This window comes from Vigna radiata, chromosome 8, assembly GCF_000741045.1.
Source record: "Vigna radiata var. radiata cultivar VC1973A chromosome 8, Vradiata_ver6, whole genome shotgun sequence".
In the NCBI taxonomy this organism is placed as follows: domain Eukaryota; kingdom Viridiplantae; phylum Streptophyta; class Magnoliopsida; order Fabales; family Fabaceae; genus Vigna; species Vigna radiata.
Genome location: NC_028358.1, coordinates 31321482 through 31340973, shown reverse-complemented (window position 1 = coordinate 31340973; position 19492 = coordinate 31321482). Strand labels below are relative to the sequence as shown.

General features: G+C 35.1%; 4 protein-coding genes across 5 annotated transcripts in view; 3 read left to right on the top strand and 1 right to left on the bottom strand.

Moving 5' to 3' along the window:
• The window catches only part of LOC106772713 (eukaryotic translation initiation factor 3 subunit M), a 4137-nt gene extending 1803 nt beyond the window's left edge, over positions 1 to 2334 (top strand). Inside the window, exons 5-11 of one of the 2 annotated variants that reach the window (XM_014659268.2) lie at positions 25 to 89; positions 221 to 359; positions 746 to 896; positions 997 to 1106; positions 1186 to 1283; positions 1443 to 1512; positions 2056 to 2334. In XM_014659268.2, the coding sequence (XP_014514754.1) occupies positions 25 to 89; positions 221 to 359; positions 746 to 896; positions 997 to 1106; positions 1186 to 1283; positions 1443 to 1512; positions 2056 to 2145 (723 nt within the window). In that variant the 3' untranslated portion in view covers positions 2146 to 2334. The remainder of the gene's footprint in view (positions 1 to 24; positions 90 to 220; positions 360 to 745; positions 897 to 996; positions 1107 to 1185; positions 1284 to 1442; positions 1513 to 2055) is intronic. The other variant, XM_014659269.2, reaches the window with a different exon arrangement.
• A 979-nt stretch (positions 2335 to 3313) lies between these two features.
• On the top strand, positions 3314 to 4474 carry LOC106772152 (pentatricopeptide repeat-containing protein At4g38150-like). The gene has a single exon (XM_014658348.2). The coding sequence runs from the start codon at positions 3499 to 3501 to the stop codon at positions 4414 to 4416; it is 918 nt and encodes a 305-aa protein (XP_014513834.1). The 5' UTR covers positions 3314 to 3498; the 3' UTR covers positions 4417 to 4474.
• Positions 4475 to 4592: 118 nt separating this feature from the next.
• LOC106772151 (DEAD-box ATP-dependent RNA helicase 3, chloroplastic) lies at positions 4593 to 12098 on the bottom strand. Its single transcript, XM_014658346.2, has 10 exons — positions 11578 to 12098; positions 11376 to 11509; positions 10869 to 11283; positions 9301 to 9399; positions 7372 to 7596; positions 6399 to 6776; positions 5751 to 5894; positions 5537 to 5632; positions 5138 to 5409; positions 4593 to 5025 (listed from the first exon to the last, which is right to left on the bottom strand). Exons 1-10 carry the CDS (start codon positions 11926 to 11928, stop codon positions 4941 to 4943), a joined length of 2199 nt encoding a protein of 732 aa, XP_014513832.1. The 5' UTR covers positions 11929 to 12098; the 3' UTR covers positions 4593 to 4940.
• A 1143-nt stretch (positions 12099 to 13241) lies between these two features.
• Positions 13242 to 17517, top strand: LOC106769636 (transmembrane protein 184B). Its single transcript, XM_014655340.2, has 6 exons — positions 13242 to 13742; positions 14378 to 14451; positions 15134 to 15283; positions 15578 to 15863; positions 16288 to 16521; positions 16709 to 17517. The coding sequence occupies exons 1-6, from the start codon at positions 13596 to 13598 to the stop codon at positions 17078 to 17080; spliced, it is 1263 nt and encodes a 420-aa protein (XP_014510826.1). The 5' UTR covers positions 13242 to 13595; the 3' UTR covers positions 17081 to 17517.
• The last annotated feature ends 1975 nt before the right edge of the window (positions 17518 to 19492 follow it).

The window sequence follows — 19492 nt, the reverse complement described above, 5'->3', positions numbered from 1 at the left end:
GACCACTTCTTGAAAGACTGGAAAATTGGGATACCGGAACAGAGAGAGCTCTTTCTTGCTATCTCTAATATTTTGAAGGAAAATAAAAGGTATAGAAGATTCCTCTATATGTCAATTTTAATTTTGATCTCTTACCTGTCTTTAGAGTGGCATTACAATTTTTTTTTTTTTTTTTTTTTTTTTTAACTTGTAATTAGTATTTCATCTTACCTTATCTCAGCATGTCAAAGGATGCTTTAAAGTTCCTGACCAGTTATCTGGCAACTTTTTTGGGAGAAGATGCCCAAGTTTTGAGTGAAGCCAAGGAGGAGGCTGCACATGCAATTGTGGAATTTGTTAGGGCTCCTGACATCTTTCAGGTACCTTGTCCAATATGTAATTACGATGTTTGAATGGTTGTATGATCTTACAGTTTCAGCTTCCTGTGTTCAACTATTTTTAGGAGTTAACTTTTTGTTTTGTCAGTAGTAATATCACAAGTTTTTGCTTTGATGGTGCATGATTATCTGGTCTGTATCTGGATGTGTATAATTATATAAAAGTATGTCACAGTGGAAATGGAATTTTTCTGACCAGTACTTTAGGGCGCTTTCTTGTTATAGGTCATCTTTATTTAGTAATTACAATTTTTGTTTTTTGTTGTGGAATTTTACATAGATATTTAAGTTTGCCATTTTTAATGCCATTGTTGATCTAGATTGCTTTGAGTTCTAGAAGAGCATTCACTAAGTTGATTATCCTGTAGTGTGATTTACTAGACTTGCCGGCTGTTGCTCAACTGGAGAAGGATGCCAAATATGGTTTGTTATATGAGCTTCTTAAGATTTTTGTTACTCAGAGGCTGGATGCTTACTTAGAATATCATGCTGCAAATTCCACCTTGTTGAAAACTTATGGTAAACACTGTTCATGAACGAATATTGTTTACATGTAGTTGCATAACTACGTTCTACTTTATGTTACTATCAAAATATTTTGATGTTATGATGTTTTTAGGCCTTGTACATGAAGAATGCATTGCTAAAATGAAGCTGATGTCATTGGTGGATCTTAGCTCCGATCCATCTGGTACCATTCCTTATGAACTTATCAGGGACACACTTCGGGTAAATTTGTAATTTTTATTTTAGGTTTTATAATTGTGTTCTTCCTATCATAATTGAAATCTTGCAACATTCCCTTCAGATCAATGATGATGAGGTGGAACTGTGGGTGGTTAGAGCAATAACTGCCAAGTTAATTGACTGTAAGTTGGATCAAATGAATCAAGTAGTGGTTGTTAGGTATGTTCTACCTCTATCTATTGTCTTTCTCTGCACCTACTACCTTTCTATACATGCACCTCTTGACCATGACTATTTTTGTTGAGCATCATATATCTCCCCACGTTGAAACTTTATTTTACTGTTATGCACACTTTAATGCAAGTATTAAATGTGCAGTCATCCTACCGAACGTGTGTTTGGTCAGCATCAATGGCAGGCACTGAGAACAAAGCTGGCGACATGGAGGGTAAATAATTTCTCGTCTGTAATTTTTAGAATTATAATTAGTTATGCCATAATTCACAGAAATATTTATACTATTCCTATTCTGATACATCCATACGAGTATGATAATTGAATTCATGAATTCGTTTTAAGATGGAAAGAACTATCGTAGTTAATGTTTTCTTTTCAGAATTTATTGTGACCTTCAATATCATGAGTAAATATTTTAAGATTTGAAAAGCCTGTCAATTTGAACCATGGTGCCTGTTGAAATGCTTCAAAGTTTTTATAAATAAAAAATACAGTTTGTGTACCACAAACGAAAAATTTCATCTATGCATTATTGTTGGTGTATACATTTTATATATTTTATTTTTCCTGGAGAATGTTTGCACGTGCTTATCTAGCTTTCTACATGAGATCATTATTATGCGATTTGGTCTACATGATGTTAGTGCACTTGGATTCTAATTGTTGAGTAATACAGATGAAATGTCATTGCTTCAACACAAGTAACTGATGTTCTATTCACCGTGATGTTTGATTAAATGTTTTCTATTTCTAGGGAAATGTTGCAAATGTTATCAGTACCATTCAGGCCAACAAAATAACGGAAGATGGGGCCCAGGCTGCCCAAGGGTTGGTAGCTCGGTGAGGACGTTTTCGAGTGAAGCAATCAGCTGAGTATCTAGATGTTATCCAAGTGGAATTTTTTGATCTTAAAACAGTGTAATTTGTTTTGTTACAAATTCATAAATTTATTTTAGTTGACTACTGACTCTAATTGTACTACCCAACTTTGGGAGAGAGCTATTATTATTGAATTTTATGTTTTGTTGACTTGCGTCGAGGATATTCTCCCAGTACTTCGAACGAACAACTAATCTAAAGTTGTCTTCACTAAAAATTGTGCAATGAGTGCTCTCATGGGAGCTTTCACCTTATGTTTTATTGACTGTACATCATAGCTAGAGTGGAACTCCGAATTTGCGGTCTTCCCATCATTTGAGTTGGAGTTTAAAAATACCATGTTTTCCAAGATCATACCTTTTTGCTGTTTGAATCTGAAAATCAGCGCGCTACTTTAATAAATCTTGACTTGTCCTCAATATTAATTACTCAGTGGTGTGTCTCGCAGTTCTAAGCTGATACATGTACTACGTAATGTTAAGCGGCGCAACATCAATGGTCAAGTCAAAAACTAATCGTCTTTATTCTGCTTTAAACTATTTGTACAATTGCCAAACGTTATAGCGTTTTTCACTTTTCTCAACAAATGAGAAACTGTCATGTTGAATAATCTCTTTTAAAATTGCAGGCATATGTGAACTAGAAAGATCAGATAGAGTAATTTTAGCTTAACAAATGATATTTTAGTGACTAGATACGAGAAAATGTACAGACTTTCGTGTAATAACAAAGATCCATGCTAATGTTACGTTGTAGATTTATATATTTATCATGTAGATTCAATCACGTGTTATTGCTAGTAAAGATTCATTTATTCATGCATTTTGAAGACTCGTAAATAATATTTCTGTTCCTATAAAGCTATTTATCTGACGGTTTATAATTTGTTAATCAACAAATGCATATTATTATTTTTTTAACGAAAAGCTCAATTGATTAGGGCTGAATTAACCTTTTCAAAATAAGTAGAACCCAACCAGATTGACCACAAATATTGTGGTTGAGACGAACTGAGTCTTTCCTAAAACATTTTATCGTGTTATAACACATGTTTGGTAAATTATTTGGAGTAATATTATTTCAGTAAATTGTTTTTAATTTTATATTATGTTTATTTTCTGGTATAAAAGCTGTTAACTTTGTAGAGTATGGGATGCTAAATCCCCCGGCCCAATGTCAGGAAAAGATTTACTAAGTGCCGCCACAGTCGGAAAGTGCTAGAAGAATTTGAAACATGAGTAAAGAGAGAGATGCAGTGAGTGCCTGTTCTTGCCACAAGTGAGTGCAGTGATAGTAGCAGAAGAGAACAAAGAAGACAATGGCTTCTCTGTGTGGCCGAGCAACAGTAACAGCAATACGTCGCACTTTAATTTTCACCTCCAACTCTAACATTAAACCTAATACCTTCTCAAGCACCTCCCTCCCACAAGCTTTTTCCTCACTACTCTTACCCCATCAATCCCCACCCATTTCCGTTTCAAACACCCTCACCGTTCATCGCCATTTCTGTTCCACCAAAACCCCCGTCGACACCAAGCTCAACTTCTCCCTCTCCGACTCAGACTCCGAATCCGACGAACAAAACAACAATACCCACAAAGAAACCGGCAAAACCAATAGGGTAGTCCCACCCCCTTACGACCCCTTCAGCAAGAAGCCCGCAATAGAAGACCCCAAGGACCCAAAGGACTTGCAACAGATTTTCCATGACATGAGGAGCGGCGATGGGTTGTTCAACCACGCAGTGAAGATGTTCGACGCATTGTCCAAAGAGGGTCTGACCCACGAGGCGCTGGAGCTCTTCGGCCAGATCAAGGACAAGGGTCAGATGCCCGACGTCGTGGCCCACACCGCCATCCTCGAGGCCTACGCTAACGCTGCACAGCCAAAAGAGGCTCATAAGGTTTACATGCGCATGCTCGCTTCTGGGGTGTCGCCCAACGCTTACACCTATGCGGTTCTCATTACGGCTCTTGCTGCTGATGCCAAGTTTGTGAAGGACGCTAGTAAGTACCTTTTGGAAATGATGGATAAAGGGATGAAACCCAATGCAAAAACTTATACCTCTGTGTTTGAGGGGCTGCTGAAGGAAGAGAGAATAGACGAAGCTACACGCTTGCTGGAGCAAATGAAAGCTAAGGGGTTTGTCCCCGACGAGAAGGCTGTGAGAGAGGTTGTAAGCAATAGAAGAGGCCCAGTTTTTAGAAATCTCATAAACGTTCTTTTTGGCAAATAAACTTTGTTTGAACATGTTCGAGTGTGAAAATGAAGTATGTTTTTCTGTCTTTGCTTTATACGTGGCATTTGTTCGTTATGCATTTCAACTTTGGTAATACCAGCACTCAGTCATAAAATTAGTAAAATTACGGCCGAGTCTAAACTGTATGATAGAAAGTAATATCATTCATGAACTAGTGAAAATGTATACCTCTTTTCTGAAACATAACGGTTAAGCTGACAAAACAGCATAGTACAGTAACTGTTCTTGCAAAAAAAAAAAAAAATACCATGATGCCTCAATGAAATGATAAAAAAATAAATATTACAATAGGGGTGAAGACAAAAATGTTCATTCTATGGACAGGGAAGGTGGAGACCTTCTCCCTAGAATTCTAAAAAAATAATAGATATTAAATGTAAGATCGATTCTGTGATTCTGTGGGAAAGCATCTTCAATTTCTTGAACCACCATGTTAGGGCATCAATAGTGCAGCTCCCTAGATATGTGATTAGGTGGTGCCAGAGCGAAAGATGTACAAACTAGAAAAAGTCTCGTTTTTTGCGACAATCTGAAGCTCGATGGCCAGGTTGTCCACAATTGAAACAGGCCCCTCCATGCCCGCTTCTGCAAATGCACGTTCAGATTTCGTTAAATATACATTTATAAAAATAGGAAGAAATGTAACAAACATAAGTAAAGCAGTAACTAAAGTCTATAACTTGTGCTATACTATAACCTGTTGGATGATGAAAATCTGTTGGATCGTCCACCTCCAATTAGCCAGTCATCGGCGCTGTTTTTTCCCATTCGAGACCTATTGTTGCCTGATCTGAAATTTCTACTGCCTCCTCCGAACTCATCATCAGAGTCTTGGCCTCCTTCCCATCCTCGCGAACTTCTAAAGCCTCTTTGATTCCTAGAATTAGAACCCCTTCGATTACTTCTGTCTCTGTCAGAAAACTTCCCATAGAAATCACTTGCAGGTTCATCGTCTTGCAAAGGAGGTAACTGCCACAAATGCAATGTGAATTTACATTTTGTCAAATTGTCACTCCAATACAATAAACTGATACCAAAATATGGTTGCTGTTTTAGTAGGGGGAAATAGAAGATTAGCCAAACTTCGTTATTTTACTTTGGTGATTTTGGAAATAGTGTTTCCAGAAGGCAGTTCCTTTTTGAGCAACTCTCTAGCAACTTCCTCCGGGAGATCAAAGACAGCTCCTTTAATCTGATACAGGCATTACCAACTTTAAAATAAATTGAATGGTGCGATGATTATTAGTAAGACTGAAGTTCCTTACATAAACTAGCACAATAGAAAAAAATAGTAGTTCTTAGGTACAGACCCTCTCATCTGCAATTAAATGTATTTTTCCAACTTCATCAGCAGCTGGAGAATAAACATCAGAAAGAAACCCAGTGACAGATCTTGCAGAAAAAAATCTTCCAGAAGTGTCTGAATCTCGAGTAAGTTGAAGTGTAATCCATCCCTACAATACCAGAGTTTTAATGAACAAAATAACCCATTGACAAACAGAATATATATACATACACACATATACATGAAATTTGATATAAAAAAAAAAAAAAAAAACTAGTTAACTTAGAACCAATATTTTGTTCTAATATTTTTGAAGACTAGTTCCAACTTAAATACTAATCAAACGATCACCTCGTCAAAATATTAACCGAGAAGCAAATGTTAAATATCAAAACCAATTATACCAAATTATGTGGGATTTAATGTTAGGAGAACCCTTAGTAAAGCTGATTTAAATAATATAATCTAAAAATTATATTGCAATTACAATTCTGCCAGGGTAATATTTAGCTTTTTATTGTGCTGAACAGATTTTCATTAGATTCAGATGGCACATCCTTTTCGTGAAATATAAATCATTATGTATAGTATCACCCAGAAGTTAAAAAAAATATATCCTTTGGAAAATTTCAAGACTTAAATTTCAATTTGAAAACATATGCTTCTACAACACCTGTTCATGATTGATAAGAGACCGACATGATGGAGGTCGAGAGAATCCACTCAACTGTGCTAGAGCAGCTGCAAGGGCACTTGCTCCTTGTTCTTCAACCAGTTTTTGCGCAGTTGCAGTGAAAAACTTCACAGACTCTGGATGAACTCTATTAAGTGTAGCAACAACTTGTTCAGCAGATGACTCCAAAATTTCTTCCATAGCCGGTGGACTAATGAATTCAAATTTGCAGCCAACATCATGCTCAAGGGATCTAACTGTTCTCTTCTGGCTACTGGTGTACATCAATATGGCAGTACCCTCTTTTCCTGCTCGCCCAGTGCGACCAGAACGATGTACAAAAGTCTCAGCATCATTGGGAAGTTCATAATGTATAACCTGAAGAAAACAAAGTAATACCAACGAGCTTCTCAGTATGCTGACAACAGACAGCAATTCGGTATTTAACAAAAGCATTGTTATTTGATTTCAAATGTTAGGTCTTAAACTTCTGTATATAAACATAACTGAAATAGAGTCCAAAGAAGTTATCACGGTACTGCTTCCACAAACACATTTTCTAAATGACAAGTAGTATAAATACTGCACCGTGATATAGATTGAATAACGTCAGATATACTGGAAATGTCTCCTTACACAGAAAAATAAACCAGATTGTTTAACAAGCAAACCAAACTTAAGAATTGAGAAACTTCAATCTAAAATGGGCAATAAAGTTTTAATCCAACATAGGGCTAATATATCTCAAGACTCAAACTACGAGACCCTCATTTTCAACAATTAAATAAAACACGAGTCTTCATTAAAAATACTAACATCTAAATTACAATAATCCAAGTGTTCGAGTTTACTACTTCAACATTTGTTGACATATAGAAAAAAAAAACGCTAAAATGTCAAGAAAAATCTTGATAAAATAAAAAGTTGCAAACAGGACATTTATGTTCACTAAAAATCGTCATTTTCAGCTTACCAAATCAACATTCGGAATATCAAGTCCACGAGCTGCAACATCAGTGGCAACAAGCACTGTGAATTTCCCTTGCCGAAAACCATTCAATGTTCTCTCTCTCTGATGCTGAGATATATCACCATGCAGTGCTTCAGAGGCTATACTACTCGTTAATGCCAACGATACTTCGTCAGCATCCTTTTTTGTCTGCGTAAAAACAATAGTCTTTCCACCCTTTGCATAAACCTATACGACATGGTAACATTCAGTGGAATTATTGAAATTGAAGTAGATTCACTGACATAAAACTAAATTAAATTGCAACATTAGAATGAACCTTGGAGAATTATCAGCCATAAGTTTGTGTCAGGGTATTTCACATGAACTACATCGCAATATGAGAATAACGAAAACAAAACTTCCCTGTAAGGTTATGCAAATTTTACACTACATTTTTACACTCGTGCAAATTTTAAGTGAACTTTCAATTTCGCAAATTTTTACCCCATGAAATTAAAATGAATACACATTTTACGTCAAATCACTGAAAGTGTGATAACGTGGCCAATGTAAGGTTGCTTTCAGTTCAGGGTGGAAAATACATTACATACACATTTTATCACTAAACTATTGCTATTTTACAAATTTTACTATTGAAAATTTCATCTTGCAAGCTATAAAACTTAACTTTTAATGTCGTGAATCTTACCATTGAGGTTTCATTTTCAGCAATTTCACCAACTGAATTTCTTACCTTTCTATAATTAATGTCAATTTACTAACAATATAAGAACACCATTTAGTGCTCTAATGTGAGTTTGAGGTAAAATAATGACGTTATTGATTCGGACAAGATTGAGAAAAAGGAAAGAAAGTAAATATGTAAGTAGTTTTAGACCAAAATAATATTACTAACATACATAAGATTAAAACGATTTAATTATAATTTCACAAAATATCTTTTACTCTAATGCTATTTTTTTAACTATGCAACCGTTTAGGGTACACCAGTTATAAAAACCGTCTCAATAAAATATCAAAAATAATCATAATTATTTATTATTTAAAAACAACTTTTTAGATTTTTCTTATATTTTCCATATTTTATTCTGTTATATAGCTTTGAGTAAAAGTAGTAGTTAGTTCACCGCTATCCGAACATCAACCCTGATAATATATTTAAAAATATGAACTAGGTAGGATGTTAAGCATGAATGCAGCTAAAGAAATCAAAATCTTAAGATTCTAAAAAATTCACTGGAGTGAAATACAAATAAATTAAACAAATAGTTTAATATTAATCGCAGGTGTGTTACTTCACCATCTAATTAATACAAGATGAAATATATCCACTTAACTTATTGGTCACATAATCACACCTTTGTTGTCCTACCTTATTTATTTGTCATATAATCATATTGTTAATAACTTCATATCAATTCCCACAGAGGTCATGTGTGGATAGTTTTGAAATTTATATGGCTGAACTGCAAAAATTGAGAACTTACAAGTAAAATTCACCAAATTAAAAGTTTAGAGACAAAATTTGCGAAATTGATCGTTCAACAATAAAATTTGCAAAAATGAAAAACGTTAGGTCATAAAATGTGTAATTTAAGATATAGTTTACATTTCCACTCAGAAATGGAAGTTACCTCACATTGACCACAACAACGTATTGTTAATAATTTAATAGTTTGACAGCCATTTGACAGAAATTTAAGAATTGAATGATTTTGAAATTCAGAAGATAAAATTTTAGAAATTTAAAGTTCAATGGTAAATTCACAAATGTATAAAAGGTTAGTGGTAATATATGCAATTAAATCTTTTTTTGTTATCATATCTTACAATAACACAATCCAAATCAGAATATAGAAATATAAGCTTATGAAATTACCAAACATCAACTTAAGATTGTAATTTGAAAAATCATAATAGAAAACTTACAGTTATAAGATCAGACAGAACTGTCCGTTTTGAAGTGACAGTGGCAGATAAAGCATAAAGTTTGATCCCTTCAGCAAGTTTCTCTTCTTGTTCGCCAACCTTGTTCACCATAAAACAGAAAAAAACATCATAATCAATTTCCTGTTATTAAAACACATCTTAATCATGACTAATTTTCCTTCTACAATATGGTAAGCATTAGTAATTGATCCGGCAAAAAACTGAGTGTCTTTTACTGGCCATAAAGTAAGCATTAGTAATTTTAACTTATTAGTGGTCTAGATATTTTAACTTATTCAACTTATTACTCAAAGGCCTTAATGAAAGGTGATAACGAGTTAAAACACTCAGGGTGGTTACCGATCACTATTATCAACTTATTAAAGTTATTTTGTATTTGATTTCACCATTTTCTATGTTGAAACGTCAAAAGTATATGATAGGTAAGTTCTCACACCTAGTTATTCACTAAGGACTCATGAAAGTCGTTGATTTAACATAGAAAAGATCTCGAATTATAAACTTGTCATTTATATAACTTGTTATTTGTATAGTTTTTCTTGTCACCTAGGGTTCATGAATTACCAATTTGACAACAAAAGAGAAACTCCAAGCTCGTCTTGGGGGCAAAGAGGGTTTGACACTCAGCTTTTTGTCAGAACAGTAATATACACAATTGCATCGGTTTGATAAAAAGAATCAGAAGAAAAAAAGTCAGTTTAGTGGAAATTAATTCATGTTTTCCCTTCATTAGAAAGTGAGTTTAAGCTTAACATAAAATCAGCTTGTAAGCTAAGGATTGTTCCCACTTGAAGCATAGACAACTTGTGCAGGGGACTATATGTTCATGGGTGGTCTGATAGCAACCTAATAACAAGTGCATGATAGGCCCAACAAATTTCATTAGGATATGCTCTCATACTATATTAAGAAGTGAACTTAAAGTTTAGTTTAATTCTATAAAATTGGCTTGTAAGGTGATAATTGTCCAACACATAGTGTAGTTATGTTCAACTTTTTACTCACCCAAACAAGCCATGTAATAAGTCATTAATACAAGCTAAGGATTATGCTAATGCAGTCAAGACAAAGAGCCTTTCTCTTCAAGTAAATCCTGCTATCCAGGTGAGTTTTAGTGTTTTACATCAATAAATCACAAACAGTAGGGTAGGTTACACGTACACCTACAAGACTTTGTAGTCAACACAGATTGGAATACAGTCGAAAATTTACTAACTATGAAATAAATGAAAAATCCAATTGTTTCTTTTAATCATTTTTTAAAAGTATCCTCACACGCTCACTCATCACCAAAGCACACACTGTTTTAAACCACAATCCAACATATCACACGGAGCCTATTTCCCTGCACAGCACCACTTCTTGTTGATGAGAAATATGAGATGACCATGTTATGTGTCTCGAGGTAAACAATGAGAACATAGCGAACCCAAAAAATATCATACTTTGTAATCTACACTCGTACTCCATAAATAAGCAAGTACATAGTCAACAACTGTGCATATTCAGAGAGAAGACAAGCAACAAAAAGCAACAAAAGATTTTACCAAATCAATTGTCAAAGGATTGTTCAAATGCTTTCTGGACAGTTTCTTGACCCAACCAGGCATGGTAGCAGAAAACAGCATGGTCTGGCGCTGCGCAGGGACCTTATCCAAAATTACCTCCACGTCCTCCTCAAACCCAACAGCAAGCATCTGATCAGCTTCATCAAGCACCAAATACTGCACCTCACTCAGAGTAAGGCTACCTCCATTCAATAGATCAATTATTCTACCCGGTGTTCCAACCACCACATCAACACCTCGCGAAAGCGCACTCTGCTGCGTTACATAAGAAACACCCCCATAAACACAAACCGTTTTCACGTAAGGAGCAGATTCTTGTATCTCCTTCTCAACTTGCTTGGCTAACTCCCTAGTAGGTGCTAGGACCAATGCCTTGGGAAGCCTGCTATGCCTCCTGCAAGAATTAAACACACATACATACATGAATATATGAAGCAAGATAACCTTAAAGATTAAACAATGTGCATGAATAATGATGGCATGGACCTGTGAGAACTTTGCTCATCATCATGAGTGAGACCTCTGAGAATTGGAATTCCGAATGCTAATGTTTTGCCAGTGCCGGTCTTTGCTCGAGCAATGATATCTCTACCTTCTAATGCAGGCACTAACACAGCTCTCTGATGACACCAAAGAACAATCATTTACATTTATGGTAGTTGAAAAAAAAAAAAGAAAATACTGATACCTGAATGGGAAAGAGGCTTGTTATTCCACGTTTTTGTAGCGCGTGAACGAGGGAGGAAGGTAAAGACAACTTGGAAATGTCAAGTTCGTGGTCGCTGACGTGGTCGGGTTGGTGATCATAGCCAAATTGGAGGCCATTGCTAACGTCGTCCAGAGTTAAGCCCTCGAAAGATTGTTGGGTGAGAACGGAAGAAATGGGGGTGGTAATGGCTGAAGTAACGGAAGAGAGCGTGGGGTTACGGGGAAGGGTGTTGAATGAAACGGAGTTGGTTGGTCTTCTGAGGAGTTGGAGAGAGGGGTTTTTGAATATGGAAATGGGAGAAGAGATAGGTATGGTAGAAGAAGAAGCCATGTTTGTGTTGGGAAGAAGACGAAGAAGAGCAAGAGAAGGTGGAGCGGCGAGGGGATAAGGCCACTCGTTCTTTTGCCTCTGAAAGTTTGGCCTTTTAAACCTCTCTAAGGTTTGCCTCTCTGTCAGTGAGTGAGAGATACTTGAATTTTGACTCGGGTCTTTTCCGGGTCGCTAAGGTTTGCAACAATTTACATAATTATCATTTAATATTTAATCATTTATCTTTGAAAGATCTTCACATATAAATAGACAAAAATACTATTAATCTCGTTTAAAAAATTTGACATTTAGCCTAGTCTAGTTTAATACCACGTTTATGCTAATTTTTTCTCTTTAGTGTTTATAATAGATTTAAGATATTCTTTAAACATACATTACCTTTAACATATTATCTTAGAAGATATATTTTATTTTTTAAATATTTTTGTTAAACTTTAAAATAAAAAGTTTATAGACGATGTTATCTTAGCATAATGTTAATTCTTAAATTGTACTGTAACTAAATTAGTAATAATAATATTTTAAATTTATAATAAATCAACTCTATATATTTTAATTATTGCTTCAACGTGGATAGATTAAAAGCATGGCCAATTAAAGAATCCAGGCTTAAAAATGATAGAAAAATACTTTTTTAAGACCATTTAAAAATTGTTATGGGTTGCAAGAATTTAGAATGGTGCATAAAAAATACACGAACACTAAGAAAACAATAAAAACTTATTTAAAAAGTAAAAAAAAATATCCTTTATTAAACGTGAATATAAGAATGGAATTAATTAATCTCAAACTTTTAAATATCATAATTTAATGTTCAGATTATTTTACATTATTTCTATTTATTTCCTTCATTGTTTATTATAATCTACAACATATTTTGGATTAATTTTTTACTTAAGGAAAATAAAACAAAAATATACACTTATTCGTAAGTTAAAATTAATTTATAATAACATATAGTCTTGTAACATTTGCAGAACTACTTTTTTCCTTATATAGAGTGTAATTTTATCTTGTCATAATAGTTTGACTTTTATAATATTTATCAAAGCTAATCCTATAAAAATAATTTCTTTTAAATGACATAATTTGAAAGCTTGGAATTAAATAAGAAAAGTTACCCAAAAAGAATTAAAATTAAACAGATAAAGACGATTAACCGAGAATAAACAGGCAGAGAATACAGGGGAAATAAAAAAGTGTGTAAATTAATGAAGTAATAAAATCTTTAAATTAAAAAAAGTTGAAAAGCAAATATGAATTAAATAAAGGATAAAAAAAATTATGGAAATTATATTTTTTTTTTACCGTTGTGTTGTGCCTGTGAGCGTTGGGGAATAGAATTAGAAGTAAAGGGAAAGGAAGAAATTGAGGTATTGGCCTGTTAGCGGCACTGTGTCTCCCCTTCCAAATTCCGATTCCTTCGTAGCCGCCATTGTTGTTCACTGCATTTTCCTCTCCTTTTTCCATTCCTTCTCTTCCAACGACTTACCAGATCTGCTCCTTTTCGCTCCAACAATCATTTCTCCCATTCTGCCTAGGGTTTACACTTTCCTCTTTCTTTCTGCCGGCTCCTGTATCATCCTCCGTGTCATGAATTCCGCTCCGTTAGCACCACTCGCCGGATTTCGCTGACGGAGATTCGGAATTCGGAATTCGGCTGCAAAATGGTTCCAATTTTGTTGTACACCGTTGCTTTCCTTTGCACGTGTGGAGCTATCGCGTTGTCCTTGCTTCACATTTATAAGCATCTTCTCAATTACACCGAGCCTACTTATCAGCGGTTCATTGTTCGTATCGTTTTTATGGTCCCGGTGAGTCATTAATTATGAATGCCTCTTTTGGAATGTTAGCATTTATCATTGTAATAATTATGATTGAGGAAGGTTTTGTCCATTTTATTTTCGGAAAATGAAGATTTAAATTCACTTTTGTTTTTTCTACTATTGTTTGGTATATTAGCTGAAATCTGTGTTGTTAGGCTTTTGTGTTATTTGCCGTCTTTAGTAGCTTAAGTGATTGGCTTACATAACCTAGTTGAAATATGAAATTAAATGCACGTTATAGCGTGGAGTGCATGCATGTTATAACTGCATGCATGTTATAACAGATTGTTAAAACGAATCATTTGTGGTAATGGAGAAGTGGAGATTGTGCAGTTGTTCCATTTTCTTCTTCTTTCAAATCGGAAGTTCTGGAAATCTTTGCAGCTCCTTTGTTGGTTGCTGCTTTATCTGATCTGCTTTTGCTGATCATTCGTTACAATCACTTTCCCGTGCTGTGTATATTTGTTTCCTTGTTCATTAAAATCATATGTATATATTTTATTTACTCTCTATTTTTCATGTCACAGTGCTGTTGATCTTTCAATGGGAACCGTACGGTTTGCTTTCTGTTTTATGTCTGTATGATTTTGTCCACTGAATTTTGAAATTGAATTTTCTAACAGGTTTATGCGTTGATGTCATTTTTGTCGCTTGTTCTACCAGTTGGTTCAATCTATTTTAATTCAATCCGGGAAATGTAAGTTATCTTATGTTTCTTATTTTGTTGTGGTTGTTTCTATTTTGATTTTTAATATTTTATTTTATTATTATGTTTATGTTCGTTTGTGTATCTGGGTTTACATGTCAAATATTCTGTTCCTTTTGTTCGTTTAATTTGGGAGGTAACCTGTATCCGATTATGGCTGATGCAATTATTCTGCTTAAATGTTACCTGGGTAAATAGCCAGATCCGAAGTAGTTTTACTTGTCATTCTGGCCTGAAACCCCTAGAAGTTGCTTGTGGAACTTACTGGTTTAGTATCTTTCTCCGGATGAGATAAATCCAAACCTAGGATGCAATTTCATATATTTTCCTTTTAAAAAGTTAGTTTAAGTTTTGTACATATCTGATCAAGTAGCCACTGAAAAGAGCTTGAGAGTAGTATTACTATTCTCATGTTCTGTTCGTTACGTGACTGAGATGGCAAAGGAGGATTTTGCTGCAGAAATCTTACTTAAATACGTTGTCATAATCCTGAATGGCACCTCCCTTTCCTCTATTCATGTGATCTTGACAGTCTTTTACATTTTTTAGTGCCTCTGCTGACTTTAGTTCGTTAATGTCACTTGTTACTTGTTTAAAATATAAATAGGGTTATGACCTATTTTATCAACTGGAAGCAGTGCATTTAATAACATTCTCGTGGCTGATTTTTCAGCTATGAAGCTTGGGTTATTTATAATTTCCTATCGCTATGTCTTGAATGGGTTGGTGGTCCTGGAGCAGTAGTCCTAAGTTTAACTGGACGGGTTCTGAAGCCATCATGGTTTCTGATGACTTGTTGCTTGCCTCCAATAGCACTTGATGGGTGAGTTTTTGCTAATCTGATGCATATGTTTTTTTGTTTTAATTTCAAGTTTCTGTGCCTGAAAATACTTATTTTCCCTGAAAATTTATACCTTGAGTTTTCCTTGAAATTAATGTATTACCCAACTTTTGTATGTGGGATTATGTAAGTTGTGTTATTTGAAAACCTGCTACGTTTTTTACAAGTGTAAATCTTCTGATCCCTGGGAAACAAAAGTATGATTCAAACATGTAATGTGAGAGCTTGATTATTATCATATTTGATGATCATCTCTCACTCCTGTACTTTCTGCAGGCGTTTTATACGTAAATGCAAGCAAGGGTGTTTGCAATTTGTGATTTTGAAGCCAATTTTAGTTGTTGTTACTCTAGTACTTTATGCAAAGGGGAAATATAAGGATGGAAACTTCAGTCCAAACCAATCATACTTGTACCTTACAATCATCTATACATTCTCCTACACAATGGCTCTGTATGCTCTTGCTTTGTTTTATGTGGCATGCAAGGATCTGCTTCAACCATTCAACCCAGTCCCAAAGTTTATCATAATAAAATCTGTTGTGTTCCTGACTTATTGGCAGGTACTTCTCATGCCTCTTTCTTCGTATGGTCTATCCTTTCCTTGTATTATCAACTCTATTTGTTGCTTTGTGTAAGCTATTAGACTTCACTTCTCTAGTCTTTTGCTCAAAAACCAAATTATTTAAAACATTTACCAACTATATAATAATCTCTCATGAAAAACTACAGTCCATAATCGATTATAGTAATAATTGGGTGAAGACTATGACTCGTGGGTTTGTCTATATATGCTAAGATTTCATTTAGCTATATTACCATGATTATTTTTTTTGGGCTGTATTACATTGTAACTCTTATCAATCAAGCAAAAGTTGCTCTGCTATGCTATGAGATATAATTTAGAGTTTGAAAATGATTCGCTGTTAATTTGATCATGTATTCCAGATAGAGGTTTGACGCAACTTTGTATTTCTGATATTTTAGGGTGTCTTAGTTTTCCTTGCTGCAAAGTCAGAATACGTTAAGGATGCAGATGAAGCTGCTCTACTTCAAGATTTTTTGATTTGTGTTGAGATGCTTGTTGCAGCTGTTGGACATTTTTATGCATTTCCATACAAAGTATATGCTGGGGCTAACATAGGTGGATCCCGTGGGTTGACAGCTAGCCTTGCTCATGCTTTGAAATTAAATGACTTCTACCATGATACCGTCCACCAGGCCAGTGTCACTTTTAATATTCTTCTCATAGTTTCACTTTTCCATCATAATTCTATGCATCTGACTTGATGCATTACTGGGCAACCATCATGATGCAATTCTAGTTCCATGGAATTTTCTGTACGATTCTTTTGTGACTCAATTGCTTGTTTAATATCTTCTGACAGTTTGATATTGCTTCTGGCAGTTTGCACCGACATACCATGATTATGTTCTCTACAACCACGGTGAAAGCGGTGAAGAGGGAACTAGGAAGTATAGGTCACGAACATTTGTTCCAATTGGCCCAGAAATGGACACTGTGAGAAGAAATAAGCATTTGATTGGAAACAAATCAGTAGATGACATACAGCTCTCAAGCTTTTCTTCTAATAGTAGCGCTGCCTCAAATTCTGGTCTCAATTCCGAAGTATCTCATTCTGGTGGAATGAAATCTTCCTTACTCGAGGATGCGTCAAATTCTTTATCTGTGCCCTACGATATGACACTTATTGACTTGGATACACCCAGTTATTCTGAAAAAGTTCCAGCAGCTGATAAAGCCGATACTCGGTGGTAATGAACATTTAGAGTCAAGTTAGTGGGAAAATTGTCATTGTTGAAGAGAAGAGAGAGTAATAGGGGCATCCTGCATCCTTCTTTTCTAGGAGAGAATTGAGTTAAGTGTGGTTTGTTTGATTCCAGGAAAGCATGTAAGCAGGTCTGGCGCTGATCGCCATGTCAATGTTGCTGAAAAGCCCTTACCTCTCCCGAGTCCCTACAAAACCAATTTTTGATAATTGGTCTTCGTGTTGATACTGTGATTGTCTCCACTGATTGCGTATCGTGTGCACAACGTATATACAGAAACAGAAATAGTTGGCTTACTTCAAACAAGACAGACCCTGGGTTGAGTGAATTTGGATTATAACTAAACCAATTGATCGATTGTTTTATCCGCACCATGAATACAAAACACTGTTAGATTTCCTACAATATTTATTGCCATCATTTTTACCTCTTTTTTTCTTCTAAATTTGCTGTATAGCTTTTTATTTCGAAGATTTTCTGCTTCTGGAATGTCTTTGCTTGCAGATCCATATAAAGGATGAATGACAATATATACTCTATTACTGCTAACTACTCATGTAGGCTGAATCACGTGTTTCTTAGTTTACCAAGAAGGATAAATTTTTATTATTGCTCGAGTCAAAGGCCTAACGTAACTGAAACCTTGCACGACCCATCTTTCATAAGTTCATATCTTGCAGTTTTTATTTTTTTAATTATACTAATGTGCAAAAATAGGTGCTAGCTCATTCGTCCTTTTCTTTCAGTCTTAATAACTAAAATGTGATATTATTCTCTACAACTACGACAAAGAAAGGAGAAGGTATCACCAATATATATACATTTTTCGAAGAAACTAATTTAAACAATAGTTTGCACTTCCATCATGATCACATATGTAATGTAAAATGACCAGTAATTCCTTCATAAATCGGGATACCTCAAGCATATTTTAATATTTTGTCAATTGGTCGTCGCCTTCATCAATAGCTTTTGAAAATGGCTCATGCTTCCAATTCACACAATTAATTATGGCTATCTTCAACATGTAGCATCATCCTCTTCATCATCATACATTTCGTTTCATATTGTTTGCCATTTTTCGGTTGTATTCAGGCACTATCTGCTGTTGTCGCCCATGTCACAACGTTTGGTAGTGAAAGTAACTACTGGTCCTTTTTGCATTTATTGACACACGCCTTGGCTCATGCTTTGGTTTACCAACAAAGCTTTTGGTCCCACTGGTTTGGGAATGATGTTCCTAGACCCCCCTCATTGGATGTCTCTGATCCAACCCTACCAAAACATCTATGGAGCCCACAAAAGTAGGTCAGAAGATCGTCTCCACTTGCATGGACCTATACGGATAATATATGTAGGAGGACATAATGGGAGTTTGTTTTTGCTTCCATTATATATAGCTCATATACATACACAACATAAGCTGCCACAATCTACAAACAGCAAGTAACAAGCGAAGGGTCAAACAAGTAAGGCCGATCACAAAAGTCACCGTCCATATAAGAGAGTTTTTTCAGATTAAAATTTAGGGATATAATTTTAGATAAATATTCTCATGTGTTGACGTGTTTAAAATTGATTGACTTAAAACAACTTTTAGTAATTTCTATGTTTGGATAAAAAGCATTTGTTCTGAATTATATCATTAACTTCTGAAATCAATGTCCACGTGTTAAAGTGCTTACAATAATGTGACATGAGAAGAAAGAAGAATAGGATTGTTTTGTTTAGACTTTAGCTACCATGGTGGCTTCGCAAAAACAGCAAAGTAAAATTAGGGGCGTTGAATTTCTACAGCTGAGATACTTCATTTATAACCTTTTCTTCTCCTCTTTCACATACTTATCTTATCATCTCTGACAAAACTCTCTTTTTTCCATTAAATTTTTAATGACTCTGACTTGAAGAAGACAGGGCCAATTATATTAGCTTGTGTGCTTGTTTTCCTTGTGTGTATTCCCTCCCTTCTTCTTCTTCTTCTTCTCTCTGATTCAGATACCAAGGCATGGCTAGTGTGAGTTTGAATCCACTGTTCAAGAGTGAATCTTTTGGGTGTTACTACAACAACAACAACTACTACTACTCTGAGCTGAACAACACCATGTTGGAGAAGAGGCTGGTATTCCTGAGAAGCTACCAGTTCTGTAGAAAGAAGAGTCTGACAGAGAGAATCAAAGGGTCTTTGGTTCGCGCCAAGAAAATTGTGTGGTTAAGGCTAAGGTCCGCTTGCAAGCTGAGGAGGTCCTTGATCTTCTTTTCCAGGTTCAAATGCGCTTTCTATTACCGCCGAAGAAGGTTCTTCCAGCTTCTACACACCACCAACAACCGAAAAACCGAAACTTCCTCGTGTTTATGGTAAATCAAAAAGAGAAATCAGACACCTCTATTATTCTTTTGTTTC